Raw genomic sequence first — 22,322 nt, 5'->3', positions numbered from 1 at the left:
TCTCTCTCGGCCTGTTTTCTCTGTGTGTGTATATGGGTGTGTGCATGCTATGTGTGTATTTTGACTGAAATCTTGAGACATTTCTTTGGCTATTAGACTTCTGAGAGAAATTGCTTTGCACAGAAGCATAACATAGATGTAAGTATTGAACCAAATGTGCAGCTTATGTTTATATTACAAAATTAGTTTTGGTCAGCTCTCCATATACGTAGCCAACAGACTGAAAAAAATCTCAAACTCTGGTGTGAACAGTGAGCACAATTACAGCTTATACTAGTGTTGACAGTTCATTGAGCAAAGCCCTAGTTATTTTGGAGTCTTTCCTGCATTTCACTGGGATATGAGTGGAAAAGACACCATTCCCACTCTGTGGCTTTCCAGCAGACTCTGGAGGCTGCGCATGAAGGAGATGGAAAAATGGAAACGAGAAATGCAAAGTCCGTTTTCTTTTCTCAAACCCACAAGTCATAATGAGGAGAAAGCAATGAATGCTTTGGCACACGATCCAAGATGCCCTCGCCCCCCCCCCCCCCAAAAAAAACAACATCCACAAAGGAAAAGAAAAAAGAACCACGTTCACCTAAAATAAAAGCAAATAGCCTCATGGAATGGCTTCAACAATGGAACCCACCTCATAGGTGGTGATAGTAGATGGGAAAGGTGGGAGAAATCACGCTTCCTGGTTTTCCATTAAGTACAAATGTAAAAATCTGTAACACAACTTTACACGCAGAGATGAGCAGACTGACGATCCTGTTTGCAATGCCATGGTTTTGACTTTGGTTAATAGGTTTCATAGTGAATCAGTACTTAGAACCTGAAAGAATTCAATCCGTCCTCCAGGTGGCAGGCTTGTATTCGCTTTGAACAGATAAAAGTTTTTGTCTGTTGTTTTTGGTTTAGTTTTGTTTTTCTTTTTCTTTCAAATGTGTCCACATTTTCATAATACACTGGAAAAAAGTATGTGGTTATTTGGTTCATTTTAAGTCCATTAAAAAACTGGCTTTGGGAAGACAGGCGGGGGAGAGACATCCTACCACACACACCTGCAATGTGGTGTATTTCTTGCTTAAAAATTTTCAAAAAAATTTTTTTTTTCTTTTTGGAAAATCAATGGACATATATAAACCATTTCATCCTCTTGGTAATTTTCTTAGTCTTTTACTTATAAGAAGGGTGGCTGGGGCTATTTTTAAATATTTTTTAAATTAATTAATTAATTGTTGTTATTATTATTATTATTTATGGTGATATCTCAAGAATAAAGTCTAATTTCTGTGGAGTTTGCTTCTGATTCTGGGTGGGTGTCCCTTTAGGAGTTTTCTTCCAGAGAGTCTGTTAAGGGCTCCAGAGGGACGGCCGAAGCCGGCTCGTGCTGTTTTAAGCGTTTAATTGTGTTCTTCAGGGCTTGCCTCTTATTGCAGAACCAAACTCTAACTACTTCCCGATCATAGTTCAGCTTTTCGGCAATTTCGGTCATTTCCTGCCCCGAGGGGTGTGTGTTCTTCTCAAAGTGGGCATTGAGGATCTCAAGGGCCTGGGGCGTGAAGGAGGTGCGCCGCTTGCGCTTTTTGGACGGCTCACTCCCGATAAACTCGGTCAGGTTCTGCATGCCTGCTCGATGGCGGGCCTCAGCCTCAGCCATCCACCGCTCAAGCACCGGCTTGATCTTCTGGGCACTTTTAGGGGTGATGTCCAGCTTTTCAAACCTGGCAGGATACAAAAGGCCAGGGTTCAGTTTGGCTGTCAGACTGCTAGCTATAGTGTTCTCTTGGGCTTCCTGTGGTAGGAAAAAGTGGCTTCTCAGGATGGTGTGTCTGAGGGGAAAATTGAGAAAGAACAGTCTTACACTGAGTCCTCTGCCAGGGTGGGCCTCCTGCCTGCCTGCCTGACTGACTGGCAGAGCAAATTCACTCCATATTAGCAGCCAGCTGCAAGGTAGCCGTCCCTGCTCAAGCCAGCACCCACCCTGCCCACATGCTTCATGCCAGTGCATGCAACCCACACACCCACGCACAGATGAAGGTGAGCAAGGTGGAGATAGCACAACACACGAACAGTCACGACAGAAACAAAACTCGCAGATCTTTTTCCTGTAAACTCTTGAGAGCTAAGCTTTTGTTTTAATCATACAGCACCATTTCCCCAATCTTCGAAATCCTTAAGGCAAAAATTAACACTCAAAATGATATCAAAGACAACAGCTATTACATTCTTTCATTTAAAATGATTCTTTTTACGTTTTACTTTTGGTTTTCCTTAAATTCCCCCCATCGACTTTACTGTAGGAATATTACATCTATTATAATAGTGATGGTAAGTAGGACAAGTTTCTGTGATTCTCTTTTCATCTTTGTGTCTCATTTTAATCTCTTTAATCTCTCTCTCTTTCTCTCTCTCTTCTTTCTCTCACTCTGTCTCTCTCTTCCAATCCCCACCCTCTGCTAACAAACAATTTTCACCATGTTTAAGTTAACAACATTCTCCTTTTTCAAATACAACATGCTACTTTACTGCTGGACTCAAACAGCTGGACACATTGTAATCACTATGAATACTCCTCCTCTCATGTGCTAAGGCCACCTCGTGTCTTCCAAACCTAGTCCAATGTAATGGTGTCCTTTTGTACTAGGGCATCAAGCTGTGTTTAATGTGTGATATCTACAAACTGTACTTAAATGATATTATTTTCTGTAGATGAGTACTTCTGTATATCAATTACCATCAGCAATTTTTTTGCTACACCACCTACTTTAAAAAATATGAAGCATCTTGGACAAAATTATATATAGAGTGTTTTAAGAGATCATCCTGGTATCAAATTCATGCTTATTCTCAATGAAATACAGAAATATACCAATATGTTGTATTTGTTTATTCTAAATCCAAGTTCACAAACTTCCAGTATGACAACTTTGGATAAATAGAATTCTCCTCTCTCTTTTAAAGTTCAGTGCTGTTGACAAACAATTGTCTGACTGCAGAGTGCTTCTTATTACTATAGTCTGTTTTCATACAGCTAAAATAAACCTGCTTTAGTCAGGTAGAGTATGTTTTAAAAGGATGTTTGCAAAAAGGGATAAGCTTCCTTTATGTGACATAATCTTATATTTGGAGCTGCATTTTAGATATCTTATGTTGTGATAAGCAGTGCAAATAGTATCAAATTTTAATGTGATTCCCATAGTATTCCCTTCCAAGCATAGTTCAATGAGTTGTTTATTTTCAAAAATCCCAACTTCCAGTACTGGTCAAAGAAGGAAGGAGTACATTTTGCTTTCAATACAAAATGAACAAATAATTTAATTTCATTTAAGGAGCTTGTCACCTGTGGGCAAGCTTCCCTGAGGCTCTCATTGTCCTGTTAATTGCCGTATTTCACCTTTTACCATCACTCACTATAAAAGCCCCAAAACTTAACTGGTTGCTAGCATGACAACAGGCTTTACAGAGCCATGGTTGGGGACAAAGCTTACAATAGGCATGTGTACTGGTGGTATTTTTTCTTCCATTTCTATTAAGGAGGGACTCATCAAAGCAACACCTGGGAATCTCTGCAGCTAAGGAGAAGTGATACCTGGATGTGCAGGCTCAAATGCAGATTCCTTCCCACCCTTTAACTTACTTGAGTTGTTGTATGCCAGATCTTGGTTTCTTTCAAGACTTTCATGTTTTTCTTGGTAGTTAGCTCCTAAAACTATATCACGGAAACCCTAGGAGCCAGGAACCTCCCCCACCCCACCCTCCCAACCCCCACCCAAAATCAAGGCATCTGACATGTTCTGTTACATAGTGAATTCTCAAGGTCTCTTTTCGTCTCAGCCATAACTTTTTTGGCTTCTCATGGGAAAGACTTTAGAAATCAATATGTTTGTTTGGGAATGCCCAAGAAATGCCACCTGTGTTAGTGAAAACATTAGATAGCACTTAAACCAATAAAAGGAAATAAGATTTTAGGACTAAAAATGAGCCAAAGAGGACTTTAGTAACATAGCAAATTGGAAGCAACCTAAAAACTTGTGGCCGCTTTTACTGCAAGGCTGTCAAGATGAAACAAAATTAATGTTTCCCAACAGGGAGCAACAGTATTCATATCATTGATGCTGTTTGTTAGTGTTGATGCTTCAGTACCTGTTGTTTGGAATAACATATACAAGCCTTGAAACAAATTTCCCAGCAGTAGTATCCTTGTATAGACTGAATAAAGGTTATTTTCTACAGGGAGGTATCTTATAAGAAAAAACAGTAGGGGAGGCCATAGAAGTGAGAGTCCTATGGCGCTTTTTGTATTTAACAACAATCAATGGGTTTTATGGAAAATCATTGAGCAAAATGTGAGCTGCAAGCTACTACCCCATACTGATGTTATTTATAACCTTAGTCTTAAACTGCAGGAAAAGTACACTTCCGTCCTTTGGGGAATACATTAAAAGTATAAAGAGCAGATAAAAAGACAGCATTTCATGGATCACCAAGAACAAAATCCACTTAAATGAGTTTGGAGTTGGTTTCTTGGCTTTTCCTGATGGAGGAGGACTCATAAGGCATTGCCCAAGAGGAAAAAGCTCTTACAGAAGTGCCTTTGCTACCTCATGCATAAACATGGGATTAGTGCAACACACACATGCACGTGCGAGATCTCCTTCTGGCGGCTTGACCCAGATCAACTTGAACACAACCAAGGCTGGATTCTGTCATTTATTTATTTATTTTTGAGGGGTGGGCAAGATTAAGCCAAATCCCCACTTCCCTTTTTTGAACTAAGTAAAGCAGATGCTTCTTTTTAAAATGTATTTTCAAAGGTGTGCTTGAGAAGGCAAGTTAAAAAATTCCTTCGAGGTCACAAGATGGTTGATTTTTTTAAAGGTGTGTTTTCTTGGAAAATCCGATAGCCACCATAAACAGAAATGGTGGAAGTGTTAACACCAATTGCGACTGGCAGATTTATGTTTGCTTAAATCATCTGTTTGTGGACAGGTGACAGTGGCTCTCAGCTGCATAGGAAGGTGAGTCCAGGAAGAAAGCCTCTGGCCTGGGATAATATGTTTCCATGAGACAGCCTTGGAAGTTCTTTGTGAGTTGACAGGAGTTATCAAGCCAGGACCCGCAAACCTGCTTTAGTACCTTCATTTCCATCAATATCACCAATTCCAACATATAGCCACCCCAAACTTTGTTTCTGCATTTTACCCCTCCAGCTTTGCCCACCCGAAGAAGAAAAGCTGAGCTGTAAGGACAAACGAGGCCCAGGCCGGCTAGGAGAGATGACAGCATGCGGGCACGGGTTACCTGCAGATGGCTGACTGGCTGTACGCAGGGCCCTCTGTAGCACTGAGAGCCTGTCCCACCTGAGTCTGGGTCAGGCCAAGAGACAGGCGCCGGATTTTAAAAGCTTTGGCAAATTCTCGGATCTCCTCCAGATTAACCCCATCCACCTCACCCGCTGCCGTTTGAGGATCTGTGGAGATGTTTTTAAAAATAGGATCAATACATCAACACACATCCGAGTAATATCTGTTATTACGGTTTACAGGAAAGTGGCTCTCTTCAGTAGCAGAGCAGCAGGGAAACCAACATTGCAGAATGTTCTCTGTCTCCCACATGAGGCACCCAAGTCCCCATCCTCAATTCGTTACACCTCCACAAATCATCTTTCAAGATATTTCTATCCCAGATAAAATCACAGGCCACAGGCTGTGTGGGAGGCAACTCCATTTTGCCTATAAATATGTTCAAATATTGTGCAAAAATATAAAAATGGAAAGGTTTCATTTGAAATACCTTAATTGGAATCTTTAGTGCTAAAAATTGCCCTTGAAGTAAATAGTGGTTTGTGTTTTTCCTTCATCTGATCACTAATGCAGCCAGACTAAGAGATGATAATGTTCTAATTTCTTATGTTCACATTAAGCCTTCAGAAGAGTGTGCTTATGAAACTTTGAGACTATTTTCCCACCTCCTCACAATAATTTACTGACACAGATGCCTTTGTCCCTGGAAAGGGCACATAATAATAAAGTCCTACGGCAGGAAGTTTTGTTTGGTGCCAGATAACTCCATCAATTTAGGACTTATCAAGGGAAATGATACAACAGCTGGAGAATGAACCCCCTCCCAACTGATCTCTGAATAAATGAAAGTGCACACCAAGCTGGAGCCAACATGGGTCAGGGATAGTGGAAGATTTCAAAGTGCTGCTCATTCCTGCCTGGAGTGAAGCCATTCTCCCTGCCGGCCGACTCTATTGTTCTTCATCTCATTCTACAGACTTAAATGAAAGTTTTTCTCTTCCTGTTTCTACACAATAACCCATCAATTTCAGTAAATTCGAGTACTTTTCTAAGGACTGTGGTAGACTATAATATTGTTCTGGGCTCAGGGTTATAGGTACTCTTGTTATCATGAAAAAAAAAATTTGCATCTCAAGGATCAATTTCCCAAGGACTTTAAAATAAAATGTTCAAATTTGTGGGTGGCTTGGAGCTTCGTGTATAGATTCTCTCAATATAGGGCAAATGGACTCTTAATAGAAACAGTAATATTGATGTACATTGTACCTTGATCTTCACATTGAAAAAAAGTCCTGTAGGATTTTTATGTCATTAGTCATAATTTCATTATGGAAAGATTGAAAAGTGGTATAACCACTGTAATCAGTCTGCATTTCTTAAGTGACTCCTGGGGGCCCTAATGAGTGGAGGGAGGGGGCAAGGGCAACAGAAGGGGAAGTTTTAGCCTCCATGGAGTTTACAGTTTATAGAGGGTTGAGGCCCAACACTATGAATGAGAAAAATTAGAGAAAAATACCAGGCAGAGTATAATCAAGAACTGATGATGTGACACCGATACTGGAATTTATGGAGAAAGGAGTAGTGACAAGAGGGAGGATTCATCTGGATCTTACCCAACTGGGCAGCTTTCAGAGAATGGAGGGGCTGTGTTTTGGTCAGTGGGAACAGCCTGCAGACAGGCACAGATGCAGAGAAGAGCAAAGCCTGCAAGGGTTTTGGTAGGGTGGAGTGGTGAATATTTCAGTGTAGGACATTGAGAATCTATGTGAGTGGGTAGGGGTAGAGGATTACTATAAAACTGGTTTGGTTAAGATTAATTAAAATTCTGCTTTTTCTCCCCAAATCCTCCACCCCCCTCCCTGAAAGCCAGTAACACTTGGTCAGTGAAAGACTTGCTTGGATTGTCCCTGATGGAGGCTACCCTCTGGATCTTAAAGCCCACCAGTGTAGCAGTCTGGAGCAGCTCGAAGAGTTTGCTAAGGATTCTGGGAGGTCACATCCACACACAGGCAGCTTCGAGCACCTTTTCTCATTTCTTCCTTTAAAAATTCCAAGAGCAGAAGTTGCAAATGGGCAGCTTGCAAATAAAACTCAGCTTTCCTAGTGTTTACATGGTTTTTGAATTACTTGCCAACATTTAAACACTGAGAGATTTCTAAAGAAAAATCTAGATTTTTTCACGTTCTTTTGAAATGTTAGGAGGTTTGGCTGCACTAGGACCACATTTGCACTTGGGAGCATCAGCTGAAACAGACTCTGGTTGCCCCTTCGGCAGCTCATCAACTTCACCTTCGTCCCTCCTCAGGCCTGCTCCTTTGCTGAGCCCATTCTGTGACCCTGCATTTGGAGCATGCAGGGGCTGAAACTGGTTCTGGGTGGGGTTGGGGAAGCTGGAAAAGTCCTAGATAGTACAATGGTTGCTACCCCCAAAGGGCCACGGTACATAAACAGAACAAGATGTGCAGCATATTGGGGTTATTAACATTTCACAGGGGAAGTAGGACAATTATGATGAAAAAAAGTGTAAAAGGCTCCTTGTGGGGTGGGAGTAAGGGTGGGAGTGGGGGGGGGTAATAATAAAATAATGGCTGAGACACTTGATACAAAATGGCACAGCGAAAGAGGAGCCTGGCCCCTATCCAAGAGAGAGGGAAGAGGGGCTTGGCAGCTTTGCAAGTGTGGGCAGTGGAGGCTCAAAACTGATGGTGAAAAAATGAAAGCCAGAGACTTTCCTTTCTAACAATATGGCTTTGAGGATGATGGCTTTCTTAATATGGCAGGTGTAAGAGTCATCTGGAGCCCAGGGATGTGCATTTTTAACAAGTACCACAGACAATTCTAATGCAGGAGAACCACTGGCTCCACAGACACAGGCCTTCTCTGTGGCTCTTCATGATCAAGTTTGGGCATGGCACCCTCTGCAGGCCACTGTCTTCTTTGGAAACTTTACCACCAGGTTCCACTGCACAGAAAACTTGCTCTACCCCCTGTATAAAACCAGTGGACAGAAGGAACCATGAGGAGGGTCTACTGGGCAGGTGTCCAGTCCTTGCCCTTCCCAACCCCAGCTGTGCCATATACCATTGCAAGTGGCAAACGTCCGGGTGCCGGTGGGCTTGGGTGGCCAGTGTAGTTTGGAGTTAGGAGCAGAATTTTTCTCTGACAAAGCTAAGTAGCCCTTGTAGAAATATTAGTCCCATCTCTAGATCAATAGGAATCAATTGAGTTAACCAGCATGTGAGAGGTTGGTCTTTAATTTGGAAGGATTTCCCTCATCTACTCCAGTTCCAAGGCCTGTTCTGCCACCAGACTTGGTAGTGCAGTACTGGGTAGGTTTATGACTTGGGCTAAATTTTCTGTAAATCCAGTCTATCTTATTTCTTCCTCTTTCCTTGCTGCCTTTAATGTTTGTCTCCTGACTAGTTCCTTAAGCACAGGCACTAAATTTGTGTTTGTGTGTGATTGTGAGATTGCTTTTTGCCAGATCTTTGACAATAATCAGAGTTGAAAAGAAAGTTGTGGACTCTTAGCCCCATGCATTGGACAGTGTTGTTATCGAACTTTACTCTAAAGCTCAGAGATGTGAGTGCCTCCCCTACTGAGCCCAGTGGTCTCCATGACCCCCACACAGACATTTGTTACACTGGGAGGCTGAATTCCTTCTTCTTCCCTTCACACATTTTCCACTTTTGTCTTTTTCCTGGTTCTACTTATAGAGCTGCTAAGATAGAGTTTCTTGTGAAATTTAAACAGGGTGGTGGTCTGTTGGACAACGACGCAAGGAGGGGAATCAGTATCTCTGTTCATGCAATTTGTCGATTGCTAGAGATTTGTTGATTGCTGCTCGACTTTCTTTATATTAGTGTTCTTCCCAATCAAATCAGATGGCAAAATGTATTATTATGGTGTTGCTTCATGGGCCTCAAGACCACAAAATTCTCTCCAACCAAAGAAGGGGCTCACTCTTTGAAAAATATTAGTTTTACCCTGATTACTGCATGTGTGATTTGTCTTCACACATTGAAATGATTCATTAGATGATGTCTGTAAGATGTTTTGAACTAATAAAAAAGATGATGATGACATATATATGTGTGTATGTGTGTGTGTGTGTGTGTGTGTGTGTGTGTATTATATCCTGAAGTTTCTATCTTAAACTCTTGTGTTTTTAGCACTTTTGGAACAGTTCTCCTTCTTTAAGGAATATATGCTTTTCTAGTGGTGGAGAGGAGACAAGAGCTGAGTGTGGTAAGTGGAAGCTTCCTTAGAATGTCACCTCAGCTCTCAATCTAGTTCAGAGGTTGACATTCCATCCTGGGGTAGGTCAACAAGACTTTCCATCATCCGTTCTCCTGGCTCCAGGAAGGTTGGGTTAATTTTAAAGAAGAATCTGAGGCCACCTTGGTAGGGATAGCAGAGGGAGCCCTCAGATCCTGCGTAAGATGGATTTAACACATTTAACCAGCTCTAGGGCAACCCGGTCTGGGGTTTTTATGCACTAAGGAGGAAGTGGTACTTTTTACAGAAGTTTTCTCCAGATTAAGTCAGGCCAATATATTATCTACAGGGTCAGAAAGCAATTGTAATGACTGCTAGGTTCCACCCTGAATCTGACCCTTGCTAGAAGAGCCAGAGATTAACCTATCTGGGAACTAACTGGTCTGGAGATTTAGAATAAACTGACATTGAAACTGGCAGTGACTCTTAAGTATAATGATGACAGTTCCCAAATCAATCTGGAATGTATGGGTTGAAAAATAAGAAGATTGTTATGTAAGCTAAATGCAAACTGCGAAAAAGAACCTAGTTTTGTGGTCACTGGCTTCCTACTGAACTAAGTGCTCAGGATTGACCAGGACAGACATTTTGTTTTGCTCAATTTTTAAAATTGAACTCCTTCTAGCTGTTAGCTTGGGCAATTTTAAAAATTTAATTCCTTCCAACTGTTAGTGTAAGGGTTCGCTAAATGGGTTGTTGAATAGTCACCATCTCTCAACATCATCCTGTACAACCTCTGCTTGTAGGATCATAATCAGAGAAATATGCATCTTTAAAGCAGCTGCAATGTATAAATTAACTACTCTATGTAAACAACCATTTGCTTTTTAGTGCTATTCTCACAGCAAGTTGTGGGTATATTTACCAAATATTTCTGAGAAATAAGAAACCATTTGGGAATGTGCAATGCAATTTGGGACAACAGCTTACTTGCAATATGGTGATTTCAACTGGGTTGTGGAAAATGGTGTGAATTGTGATTATATGAATCAGGGGTTCCGCTGTGCCATGAATTATCACCATAAGCTATATTAATGTTCACTTTAGAGTTTTGTTTTTTCTAGTATTGACTATCAGTCCTTTGCTGTCCAAGAATCAAGTTTATAGGTCAGGGGTTTAAGAGAAGTATACTGCAAAACCAAAATAAATCGAACTCAGCAAAGAACTGAAAAACCTATATCTACCTATTTTTAAACATTACTGTATAAATCTTAAGCCAATTTGAGATGTTCATCAAGTTATTTGTTTGACTCTACCAGGCTTTCCAAAAGTCCTGTTTATAGAAACTCTATTTACCTCTATGACTGTGGGGCCTGAGCAAGGTTTAACACTGGGCAAGCTGTGTAAGTGCTGTGAACAGGTACTGTGCAGATGTTCTAATGTGTGCACATATTTGGTAATTCTGAGCCCAGATGTAGTGTTCTTTGCACATGAAGATCTTCTTACTACTACCAACACATTAACTCTGGATTCTTTTGTCTGGAATGGGGAAGATTTTTGGATGATCTTCCCATTCCAGTTCATCTGGAACAGCGGCAGTTTACTCAACTCTAAGGTGAGAGTCTTTGACTATGACGTGGAGGGTTCGTTGACTAAGGTTTTGACCGAGGTTCAAATCCAGTTTGACCTGGTTCAAACTATGACCTTGGCCTATGGATGGATATGTTACTTCTCAATGGATCCAACTCAATTCAAGGATTAGCTACTCTAGCAAGTACTTTTGTTCTGTCTCAACTTCTAAAACTGAGACTACCATATACTATGTATTCATTGTCATTACACATAGGTTGATTACGGCATTTGTTTTGCTTTGTCCTCTGTGTTTCTTTGTAACCAGTTCATGGTCTTCCCCAGGGCAGGGACAAAATCTTGCTTATTTTTGCTTTGTTTTTACTCCTTGTGCTTGGTATACACATAGTGCTCGATAAATGCTTTCTCTTTCTAGATTGACAGACTCTGACCCTTTTTTTTCTCCTGTAATTTAATCTGTATAACATACATCTGAAGTATGGGGTTGGGTCTCTCCACATAAGCCTATTTGCAGATCTGGTAAAGTTTAATGTCAGACAAAAATAATTTTAATTGAATATTTCATGCTTGAATATAAATTTAATAATATGCAAGATGTCTTGTTTTTCTCTTCACACTGGTTCAGAGAAAAGCCTATGCTTTAATCAGTAAGGATAAAATGTATGTCTAAGTATCCTTTCTTTTATGGCTTCTGTGGTGCATAGAATGTGTACAATCCATCAACTCAGACTTCTTAGCTTATCATCCTGACTTTGTCACCCATTACATGTGTCACACAAGGTATCATGGTCTTTCAACTAAAACTGAATCTGGTTCCTCTGACATAAGATAGTCAAGTTGGATTGTACTTTTCAGGATCTATTTGATGCCAGCTTCAATACCTAAAAACAGAATTTATAATACTTTGTTGTGAGTACTTTAAGTTTCTATAAGTACTGAATGAGTAGAATATTGAAAGTGCTTTGAAAACTACAAAAGAAAGTTCGAACAGAGGTTTGTTGGGGTAATCGGCATCAGAACATACTCTACATGCTACTCATTCTGTAGTTTTGAGACAGAAGGGAATTAACTAAACAACATGCTCAAAATCTGTAGCAACTGTAAGTCTAGCAATGGATTTATGTAAAGCCTGATGCCTGGTGGTACTGTTAGACTTTTCATATCTTCTAGAGAAGGCTCCTCCTTCAGGCTCTGCATGTGAGTTTGGAGTTTTCTACTTCAAGTGCATGTGGTAAAGGAGTTTCTCTCTCCCAGTTCTTTATATCCTATGTCAAAGATATGTGATATGATTTGCTCATTATATACCTAGAACTTAGATGCCATGTTGGCCATCGTACAATTAAAGTCCCATCTGGCCCATTAAGTAGCTCTGTTACTGATTTCTGAAAAAGGAAAAATTCTTTTCTGTCCAGCTTGAAACAGTGACTAGAGAGAACAAAGTCCCATCATTCATCTGTATGCCTGTCCATCCATTTATTCATCTCACTACCCATCCAACATGTATTGAGTGTTTACCTTGTATAAAATGCTGTTATTGTAGGGTGGTTTGTACTTTTATTCATATTTAACTTATTCTCTATAATGTGCTCAATCTCAGTTCCTTTTCTTTCAGTACCAAAGCTTAACAGCCTATCCAAAATTTATTATCTTGCTGCTATTTAGAAATAAAATATTTTGCAGAAACTTATGCAGAATATCGAATTGGAACAAAGTTTGAATTTTTCCCCACAACAACCCTGTGGAGGAGCTTTTTTTGATTGGGAAAAATCTGGCTATAATTAAATAAATTTTATCCATGATTTTATTTGAATAATACTAGAGTTTCTGGCCCAAATGAGAGGGGTTATATATGTAAACAACCTAAAATAACAGATTGATGGCAAACTCCATATTCATCCTGAAACTGTTTGGTGTCGACCCATCTATAAGATTAAGAGCATCCAGCCTAGTTTACCAAAGTACTTGGGTGTTCTAATATCTTTCCATAATCCTTCATTCTGTCCTCTATTCTATAAGTATCTTTCCTGCCTGAATTAGCCATATAATGAATATATGTACATATATGTATGTATATATGTACAAATATTCAAATATTAGTGTATATATACATACATATATAACACATGCAAATATACTGAATGACATGTGTGTATATATACATATATATGTATATATACATATATATATGTGTATGTATACACACACACACATATTCTTTTTTGGAGGAGTTGCTTGTGGGGAGAGGACATGGTAACCCTCCATTTGTTGTGCATTACCAGACTTACCCCATGATATGTGAGGATCCCTACTATTCCTGTTATAACAGGTCATTCATGACACTTGACCAAACATAGATACTTATATGTGTCCTTGTTTTATAGCACAGATGCCTATGCAGTGCTTTATCCCTTTAAACTTATAACTACTGGATTTTTGGACCCTAGATAATGATAATCTATGCATATGTTCTGAGATTTTACATATAGGTAAAAATTGTACTAAACATGAACAACTAACATTAAATTAGACCATTGTCCCATTCATCTTAACATGTTTTTATTTGCATATAGTACATATGCTATCTTCACCTAGGGCCAACTACCGTTTCGAAAAATTATATCTATATGGCCTACTCAGGGAAGCAAAATTGTTTTACTTTATGAATGGTTGTCCAGAGATTTTCCACTAGATTGCAGCCCATGCAGCTTCCCCCACATGCCACTGGAGGCAGATCATTGTGCACCCACAGGTATGCTCTCTTTTATTTCTTCTGACACCTACAAACAGAAGATCAGAGATCTTCAAATTCACAGAAAAGCAGTCTGACCTGTGAGCTGAATGTCTGTTGTTGGTAATTTCAGTTCTGGGCTATGTGGCTCATGTCCTGCAAGCTGATCAGTTTCTTCCTTCTGATATGGGCAGGAATGACTCAGCACATAGAAAGCACTTGAGATGGAAACCAGTCCCCTATAGGAACTCCTGGAGGGGGGTGTGCTTTTGGTGCCTGCATCCCAAAGGAACCCTCTGGCCTGGGGCATGGACTTCATCCCAATATTGGTTTAGTAGGGCCAGCTAATTCCTCTTTGAGGATGAGAGAATAAGAGAGAGGGAGAAAGGGAAAGGGAAGGGGAGAGAGAGAGAGAGAGAAAGAGAGAGAAAGGCATTGCAAACAGGCAACAAGAAGGCCACCATGATTTAATGGAGCCAGAAAGGATACTTACTGCTGACTAACTGGCCCACACTCAAAGCTGAAGAAGAAGAGGATGAGGAGGAAGAAGAGGAAGCCTGCCGGATGGGGCTTTGGGACATGGATGCTTGGCCGTGCGCCAGGTGCAGAAGATTGCCTTGGGAGGCTGCTTGACCCATTGACGTCTGGGAAGGTTGGTGAAGCTACACGGGGAGATGTAAAAAAATACACAAATGAGTGAAAATGCCAGGAAGCAGAAGTCTCATCTGGTGTTGAATCATTTTATTTCCAAGAATATATACTTCTCAAGAAAAGTAAAAGTAAACATCCTGCACAACAGGCAGAATATATATATATATATATATATATATATATATAAATAAATATATACACACACGTGTGTGTGTGTGTGTGTGTATAAATATGTTGCTGCTTGCTTGACAGGCATTTTATTAGTAATTCTGAATCTATTATTAAGTCCCTACTTGGCTTGCTAGAGCACCCAATTTTCTCCATTTCCTGACCATGGCGTGTAGCTAGATTCTCTCTGATTGTTCAGACAATTACAACGTGTTTGACAGGCTTCTCAAGGATGTAAAGATAAAATACAATGCTTACAATCATTTCAAAATGCAAAACTCAATTATAAAGGTGTACTCAAGCATTTTCTTATGTAACTGGCATTTTTAGGAAAGTTTCAACTTAGTCTGAGTGTAAATGGAAACTTTCTGTTTTCTCGGACAAAAGTCTAGTTTATTACTATAGAGTTGGGAAAAATGCTCTCTAATACTCTATAGAAAATTAAGAGGGAAATTGGGACAACAGGACAAAAATATCTATTAATATTTATAGGTCTCAGTTGTTGTTTTTCTACTCTGTGCTAGCACTCTGTTCGGGACTTTCATCACCTCTCTCATTTAGCTCACATTAGCCCAAGAAGCAGGTATTATTTTGAACTACTTTTTACAAACAAGGAAGCTGAGGCCCTGAGAAGTTAGAGGTTTTGTAGGTGTACCCAGCAGGTGTGGAGGAACTGTTCTCTAGACAAATGAAGTCTGATCCTGGGCTCCAGCTCTTAGACACAATACAACAAATAAGAACTTACTTAATTTAAAAAAATTTTGTGTGCCTAAAAGAAGGCTATCTTTATGTCTATTTATTCACGACTTCTTTACAAGTTATCGAAAAACTGTTGTTCTGAGAGGTGAGAGGAGCTCAGCTGAGGGGAAGAAGGAGAAAGGAAAAGGAAATGATTGTAGGTGCCATGTCCACTTAAAGTCCCGGGAGGGATTTCTCTCGATCTCTGTTGTGCCCTCCTAGAAAGCTGACACAAAGAGCATCCCAAAACCCTGAGCAAGTGCACAATTGGCTTCAGCAATGGCCACCTGCCACCTTTGTTGATTGGACATAGTACTTTTTGGCTTACAAAGTGCTTTTATAGTCATCATCACACTCACAGAGGTGTAAGAAGATTTTATAAAAGAAAATCAGCCTGGGAGTAGAATTAGGTCAGGCCCTGATATTTGATGTGAGAGCCAACTACAAAACAGACACCAACTTTTGACCACTTCAGGATCTAAAAGCCAGCTTAGGAAGTTTCAACTTCATATTTGCCATTGCTTTCCACGCATGCACGTGTGTGTGTGCAGGCGTGTGTGTGTGCGTGTGTTCATTTCTTTCATTGAATTTTATTGAGATATAATTTATACATAATAAAATATAACCCATTTCAAGCATATAGTTTGATGAGTTTTGTCACATGTATGTCCACCCATGAAACTATCATCACAATCAAGTTGTAGAATGTTCCCATTATTCCACAAAGTTACCTAATCCCCTTTGCAATCAATTTTCTTTCAATTCCCATCCTCAGATAACCATTGCTTTGCTTTCTTCCATGAGGAACTTGTCTGGGATTATTCTGGAAATGAAATAATCTAACATGTACTCTTTGTACCTGGCTTCTTGTGATTGAATACTATTTTTAAAATTCATCCATTTTGTTGCATATGTCAGTAGCTCATTCCTTTTTTATTGCTGAATAGTATATACAGTATGTATCTATTTCTACAGTATATATCTATATCTATATCTATATCTAGGCCATAGATTGTTTGTCCATTCATTAGTTGATGGATACTTGGGTTATTTTCAGCTTGGGGCTATTATGAATACAGCTATTATAAACATTTATTTACAAGCCTTTTTGTACACTTATGTTTTCATTTCTCTTATGAAAATACCTAGGAGTGGAATTGTGGAAATTACTGGATCTAGTTAAATGCATATTTAACTTTTAAAAAACTGCCAAACTGATTTCCAAAGTGGTTGTAGCATTTTATATTCTCACCAACAATGTATGAGAATTTCAATTGTTCTACGTTATCTCCAATACTTGAGAATATCAGTCTTTTTAATTCCCTAAAGTGTTTTTAACCATTAGTTAACATTTTACCTTCGAGCAATTGTTAGTAAGGTGCTACTTTGGAAATGCGCTTAAGGGGCGATTCCCCTTCTGGTCCCCTGTGGTAATGTTTTTGCTCCCTGGATTCACACGATATCCCTATGTGGAAAATGTGGCTTTGCATGATTTTGAGAAGTAAACGATTAGGCCAAGGTCATGTTTTCTGCTGCACATTAGAATCCAGATTCCTACTTGTAAGTCAGGGCTTCTTTCAGGAAGCCATGCTGTTTTCCCTATAGAATTGCCTACGGTTGCATTTCAAGTGAATATTTTTATTGTTACTCAGTAGTGCTAAGTGGAAGCTATATTGTGAACCAAAGATAGTTATAACTGACATGGTATCCAAATTAATATGCATCAAGCATCTGCCTAAAGTAATTAGCCAATCCACTGAGCACATAATCTACAAATGAATCCAGTAAACTTTATTCTGTATAGATGCACATTAAAGATCAAATCTATTTTTAATTTGCTTAATAAAATGTGATGGATATTTGCATGTCAGTCTTCCCCCTCTAACCTATTGAGTTGTTCTTCTAAATATTGTTACTAGACAAAAGTTTTTTACATTTTTACAGAATTATTGAATCATGAGATAGTCTTCAGTTTTACCATTTCATCAATATTTTATTGGACCTGGGTGTGGTAAAGTACCATAAAAGAACTGGATAAGACAATAATCAAAATTTTTCTTTCTCAGACACAACTCAGTAAAGAAAAAATTACTAGGGTGCAATCTCACTTAGGAGGCTCTTAAGCAAATGAGGGCTTATGCATTAAGCTACACAGAAAAAGGAGTTTGAGAGGAAAAAAATAGTTAATTTAAGAGCTTGTTCTATATCTATATAGTCAAAAAGGGAAATGAATCTAATACCTAAAAATCTTTCTTTCTTTCTTTCTTTCTTTCTTTCTTTCTTTCTTTCTTTCTTTCTTTCTTTCTTTCTTTCTTTCTTTCTTTCTGGCACACTGGTGTCTTGCTTACTCCCTTAGAGTTCAACCAGACAGTTCAGAAAAACGAATAAAAATTCAAAAAGATTCTTACTTATAAGGGTCACAATTATATAAGCAGCAATATCCTAACAGAGCCCATATATCTCCTTCCAATCGCTGCCATAGACATGTATTTATTAATTCTAGAATCACTTGTAAGCCCAGATAGACTAGCTTATTGTACATATCAAAACATCCCAAAGATCAACTTCTCTTTCATAATTTCTTCCCTTGGAAAAAGAGAACATTAGAGATAACACTTCTGTTACCTCCCATTCCCCAAACTTCAATTCTTTCAGGTAAACTCTAAGAATAGCCCTATCTTTGATATTGTAAGTTTAATAACTTTGTGCACTAATTTTTAGAAATTTTATGTTTGGTATCTATCTGTCTGTCTGTCTATCTATCTATCTATCTATCTACCTAATCTATCATCTATTATATATCTAATAATAAAAGAGAAAACAGATTTAAGCTACTTCATGAAACAACTCTGGATCTCTATACTTACCATACTTTAAATAAGCAGCATTAGAAAAATGATATTTAATTAAAATTAACATGTTATTTTGTGCTGACACTGATGACTGTTAAAATCATTCTTGTATTGCATAATTATTGGCAAAAGAAGCAGGTGCATAAATACCTAAAATATAACTGGCCACAAAAATTTGAATAGACTACCAAAAGAAAATTCAGGAGTTAGGGAATAACTAGAAGCATGAAGAAAAAGCTATTCCTTTTCCTTCTTGAAGAAAAAGAGAAACTTAGAAGATTCTATAAAGGAAATATTTCATTACATTGCCCGAGATCACACAACTGGTATAAGTGAGCTTTGAATCTAGGTAAGTCTGACTCAAAAGCCAGCATTCCTTTTGCTAGGAGCCCCTCAGCCCCTGGCTACCACTGAAGATGAGCAACTATGAGTCAGGGGAACAGTAGGAAGCTCTAGTTGGGAGGTACGGAGACAAATGAGATGTATTCAAACTGATTATGGTGAGTTGCACCTTAGAGTTGATCAGCACTAGTACAGATCATGATCTATCAATATGAACACATCTGTTTTTTTAATATAAAAATTTCAATATTTTTCTAGTTTAGGATTATTTTCTATAGGTCCTAAGTATTTAAAATTTCATATTTTAAGGAAAATATGATGATCTTAGGTATCTAGAACATTATCTAAAAATATAATATAATGGTATAGTTTGGGACACATCTCAGATGGAGTTCTTATAGATTGTTCTTTGCTTAATTTTGCTAAACTCTTTTGTTGAAGTCCTAATTCCCAGTACTTCAGAATGTAACTACATTTGGAATAGTGTCTTCAAAGAAGTAATTAAGTTAAAATGAGGTCATTAGGGTGGGAATTCATCTAATATGGCTGGTGTCCTTATAAAAAATGGAGATCAGGAGGAATGATCAAAATGACTTAGAAGGTAGATGCTGTGCAGACCTCGTCTCTCAACCACACCAAAATTATAATGAAACTACAGAGCAACCATCACTGGGAGTCTCCTGAAGTCTGGCTGGACGGAAGTCATACAACTGGAGACATACATAAAAGGTCACCTCAAGACTAGTAGGAAGGTAAGAGACACAAAATTGTCCAGTCCCACACCTGTGTGTGGCAATCAAGAATCGAGAGGGCTATCTTGGCTACAGACTCCCTTTATTCCTCCAAATGAAGAATCCTAGCCTCACGCTGGGCTCTCTAGCCCTGGATTCCAGTGCTGGAAAGGGAAATCCCCACAACCTCTGGCTGTGAAAAACCAGTGCGGATTGTGGCTGAGTGAAACAGAGGGCTGTGGGAGTTGCAGATGTTCCTCCGAAAGGGTCCACAGCCAGATTTACTCAATGATGGACATGGACTCACTTGTTCTGAGCTCCAGTGCCATTGCAGCTGCTTGAGGAGAGCCAGGGACACACAGAGAGACACTGAATTGTCAGACTTCAAGGCAAGAGCTGGAGGGGTGGCTTTCCCCTGGACAGAAGTGCTGGCAGTATCTATTTTTCCTTATTTGAGTCCGCCCCCTTCTGGTGTGTGGACAGGTGGGCACCATATTTGAGTCTCCAACAACCTGAATCACACAGTTCACGCTGCTTAGGGGATTCCCTGAGATCCTGCCTCTCCCAATTTATGGGCCTACTCAAGCTACTTCCAGTGGTTCATTCCATACAAATGACTGTCTTGGATCTTACTGTGGACTTTTCTAAAACCTCCCAAAGGCTCACAAAACCTAAAGAAGCAGCATCTGGCTTCAGGGTGCCTCGTATCTCTTGCTGAGCAGCCCCAAGCCCTGCATTAGAAACAGCTGACCTCAGTTCTTGGCTTGGCCTCTTGAGGCACCTATAAGCCCAGCATGGTGGCAGCCATTTGTGGATTGCGTGGTGACTCTTACCAGGTGGCCGCAGAAGTGTATAGGCTGCAGCTGAACTTGGGACGGCAAAACCAGTGGCTTGCTTTGACCAGCACTGGGACTGGAGCACAACCTAGGACTGCATCTGAGGAGGACACACCCAAAGGGCAGACTGGGCAGGCACCAGAGCCCTGCCTAAGTGAATCCTGCTATGTAGGCTCATCTCATCAGCCATTCCTTACAACCAATCAACCTGAGGATCAATTCCTCCCATTGACATGAAAATAGCAACTAAGGCTCAACTATAACAAGAGGGCACACAACTCATACAAAGGACACACCTTGATCAGCTCACTTAGGTGACCAGGATAGACTGCACCACTGGGGCCCACAGCACATTTACTACATAAAGCCATTTTTCTGAGACTGAGAGATTTAGGAGCCCTACCCTAATACATAAAAACAGAATCAGGGAGGCAGACAAAATGAGGAGACAAAGAAACATGTCCCACACGAAAGAAGAGAACAAAGCTCCAGAAAAAGAATTCACCAAAATGGAGACAATATACCAGATGCAGAGCTCAAAATACAGTTATAAGAATGTTCAAGGAGCTTAGGGGAAGAATAGATGAACAGTGAGAACTTTAACAAAGAGATAAAAAAAAGAAAATAAAAATGGACATGGAAAACATAATAGGGAGCCAGTTAGAAATGAAGAATACAATATCTGAGATGAAGAGTATGTTAGAGAATATCAACAGTGTGAGTGAAATGGAAGTTCAAATCAGCAACATAGAAGATGAGGTAGTGGAGGATACCCAATCAGAACAGCAAAAAGAAAAAAGAATCCAAAAAAAAAAAATGAAGATAGCTTAAGAAGCTTCTGGGACAACATCAAGCATAATAACATTCTTATAATAGGGGTACCAGAAGAAGAGAGAGAGCAAGAAATCTATTTGAAGAAATCATGACAGGAAACTTTCCTAACCTGGTGAGGGATAGACATACAATCCCAGGAGCTCAGAGAGTCCCAAAGAAGATGAATACAAAGAGGCCCACACCAAGACATATCATCATTAAAATGATCAAGGTTAATGCAAAGAGAAAGAGTCTTAAAGGCAGTAAGAGAGAAGCAGTTAGTTACCTACAAGGGAGTTCCCATGAACTGTCAGCCAGTTTCTCAACAGAAACTACAAGGCAGAAAGGCTTGGCACAAAATATTCAAAATGATGAAAAATAAGGACCTACAACCAAGATTACTTGACCTAGCAAAGCTATCATTTAGAATCAAAGAACAGATAAAGAGCTTCCCAGACAAGGAAAAAGCTAAAGAAGTTCATCAACATTGGCCCAATATTACAGGAAATGTTTGAAGGACTTCTTTAAGAAAAATGAAAAAATACGTATCAAAAATATGAATTAAAAAAGGTAATAACTACTTATCTATCAATAAGTACTTCAAATGAAAAATAATTCAATGCTCCAATCAAAAGATAGAGTAGCTGAATGGATAAGAAAATAAGACCCTGACATATGCTGCCTATAGGAGACTCACTTCAGATTAAAAGACACACAGAAACTAAAAGTAAGGGGATGGAAAAAGAATTTCATGATGGACCTAGAGGGTAGTGTGTGGAGTAGAGTCAGTCAGTCAGATAAAGACAAGTGCCATATGATTTCACATACATGTGGAATCTAAAGAACAAAATAGACAAACAAGCAAAAAAAAGAAAAAAGAAAAAAAAAAGAAAAAAAAAACAAACTCATAGATACATAGAACGTTTTGAGAATTACCAGATGGGAGGGGAGTTGGGGGCATCAGTGAAAAAGAAGGAAGGGATTAAGAAGTACAAATTGGTAGTTACAAAGTACTCATGGAGATAGAAAGTATAGCATAAGGAATATAGTCAATAATATTGTAAAAACTATGTATGGTGTCAGAGAAGTACTAGATTTACTGGGGTGATCACTTTGTGACTTATATAGATGTGTAATCACTATATTGTATATCTGAAACTAATTTAATATTTTATACTGACTTTAGTTGAAAAATAAAAAATATTATTAAAAAAAAAAAGAAATTGGGACAGAGACAGATAGAGAGAAAATGTCATGTAAGGACAGAGGGAAAAGAATGCCATTTGTAGGCTGAGGAGAGGCCTCAGAAGAAAACAACCTTGCTGACACATTGATCTCAAATTTTTGTCTTCCAGAACTATGAA

General features: G+C 39.2%; 1 protein-coding gene across 1 annotated transcript in view; it reads right to left on the bottom strand.

The window, feature by feature from the left end:
* Positions 1-1,310: 1,310 nt before the first annotated feature.
* Positions 1,311-22,322, bottom strand: part of POU6F2 (POU class 6 homeobox 2) — a 451,279-nt gene continuing 430,267 nt past the window's right edge. The window contains exons 8-10 of the mRNA XM_036231030.1: positions 14,321-14,489; positions 5,290-5,458; positions 1,311-1,817 (exon numbers count right to left, since the gene is read on the bottom strand). Coding sequence (XP_036086923.1) covers positions 1,313-1,817; positions 5,290-5,458; positions 14,321-14,489 — 843 coding nt within the window. The 3' untranslated portion in view covers positions 1,311-1,312. The remainder of the gene's footprint in view (positions 1,818-5,289; positions 5,459-14,320; positions 14,490-22,322) is intronic.

This window comes from Rousettus aegyptiacus, unplaced genomic scaffold (assembly GCF_014176215.1).
Source record: "Rousettus aegyptiacus isolate mRouAeg1 unplaced genomic scaffold, mRouAeg1.p scaffold_m13_p_13, whole genome shotgun sequence".
NCBI lineage: Eukaryota > Metazoa > Chordata > Mammalia > Chiroptera > Pteropodidae > Rousettus > Rousettus aegyptiacus.
This window is presented reverse-complemented; position numbering and strand designations above follow the sequence as displayed.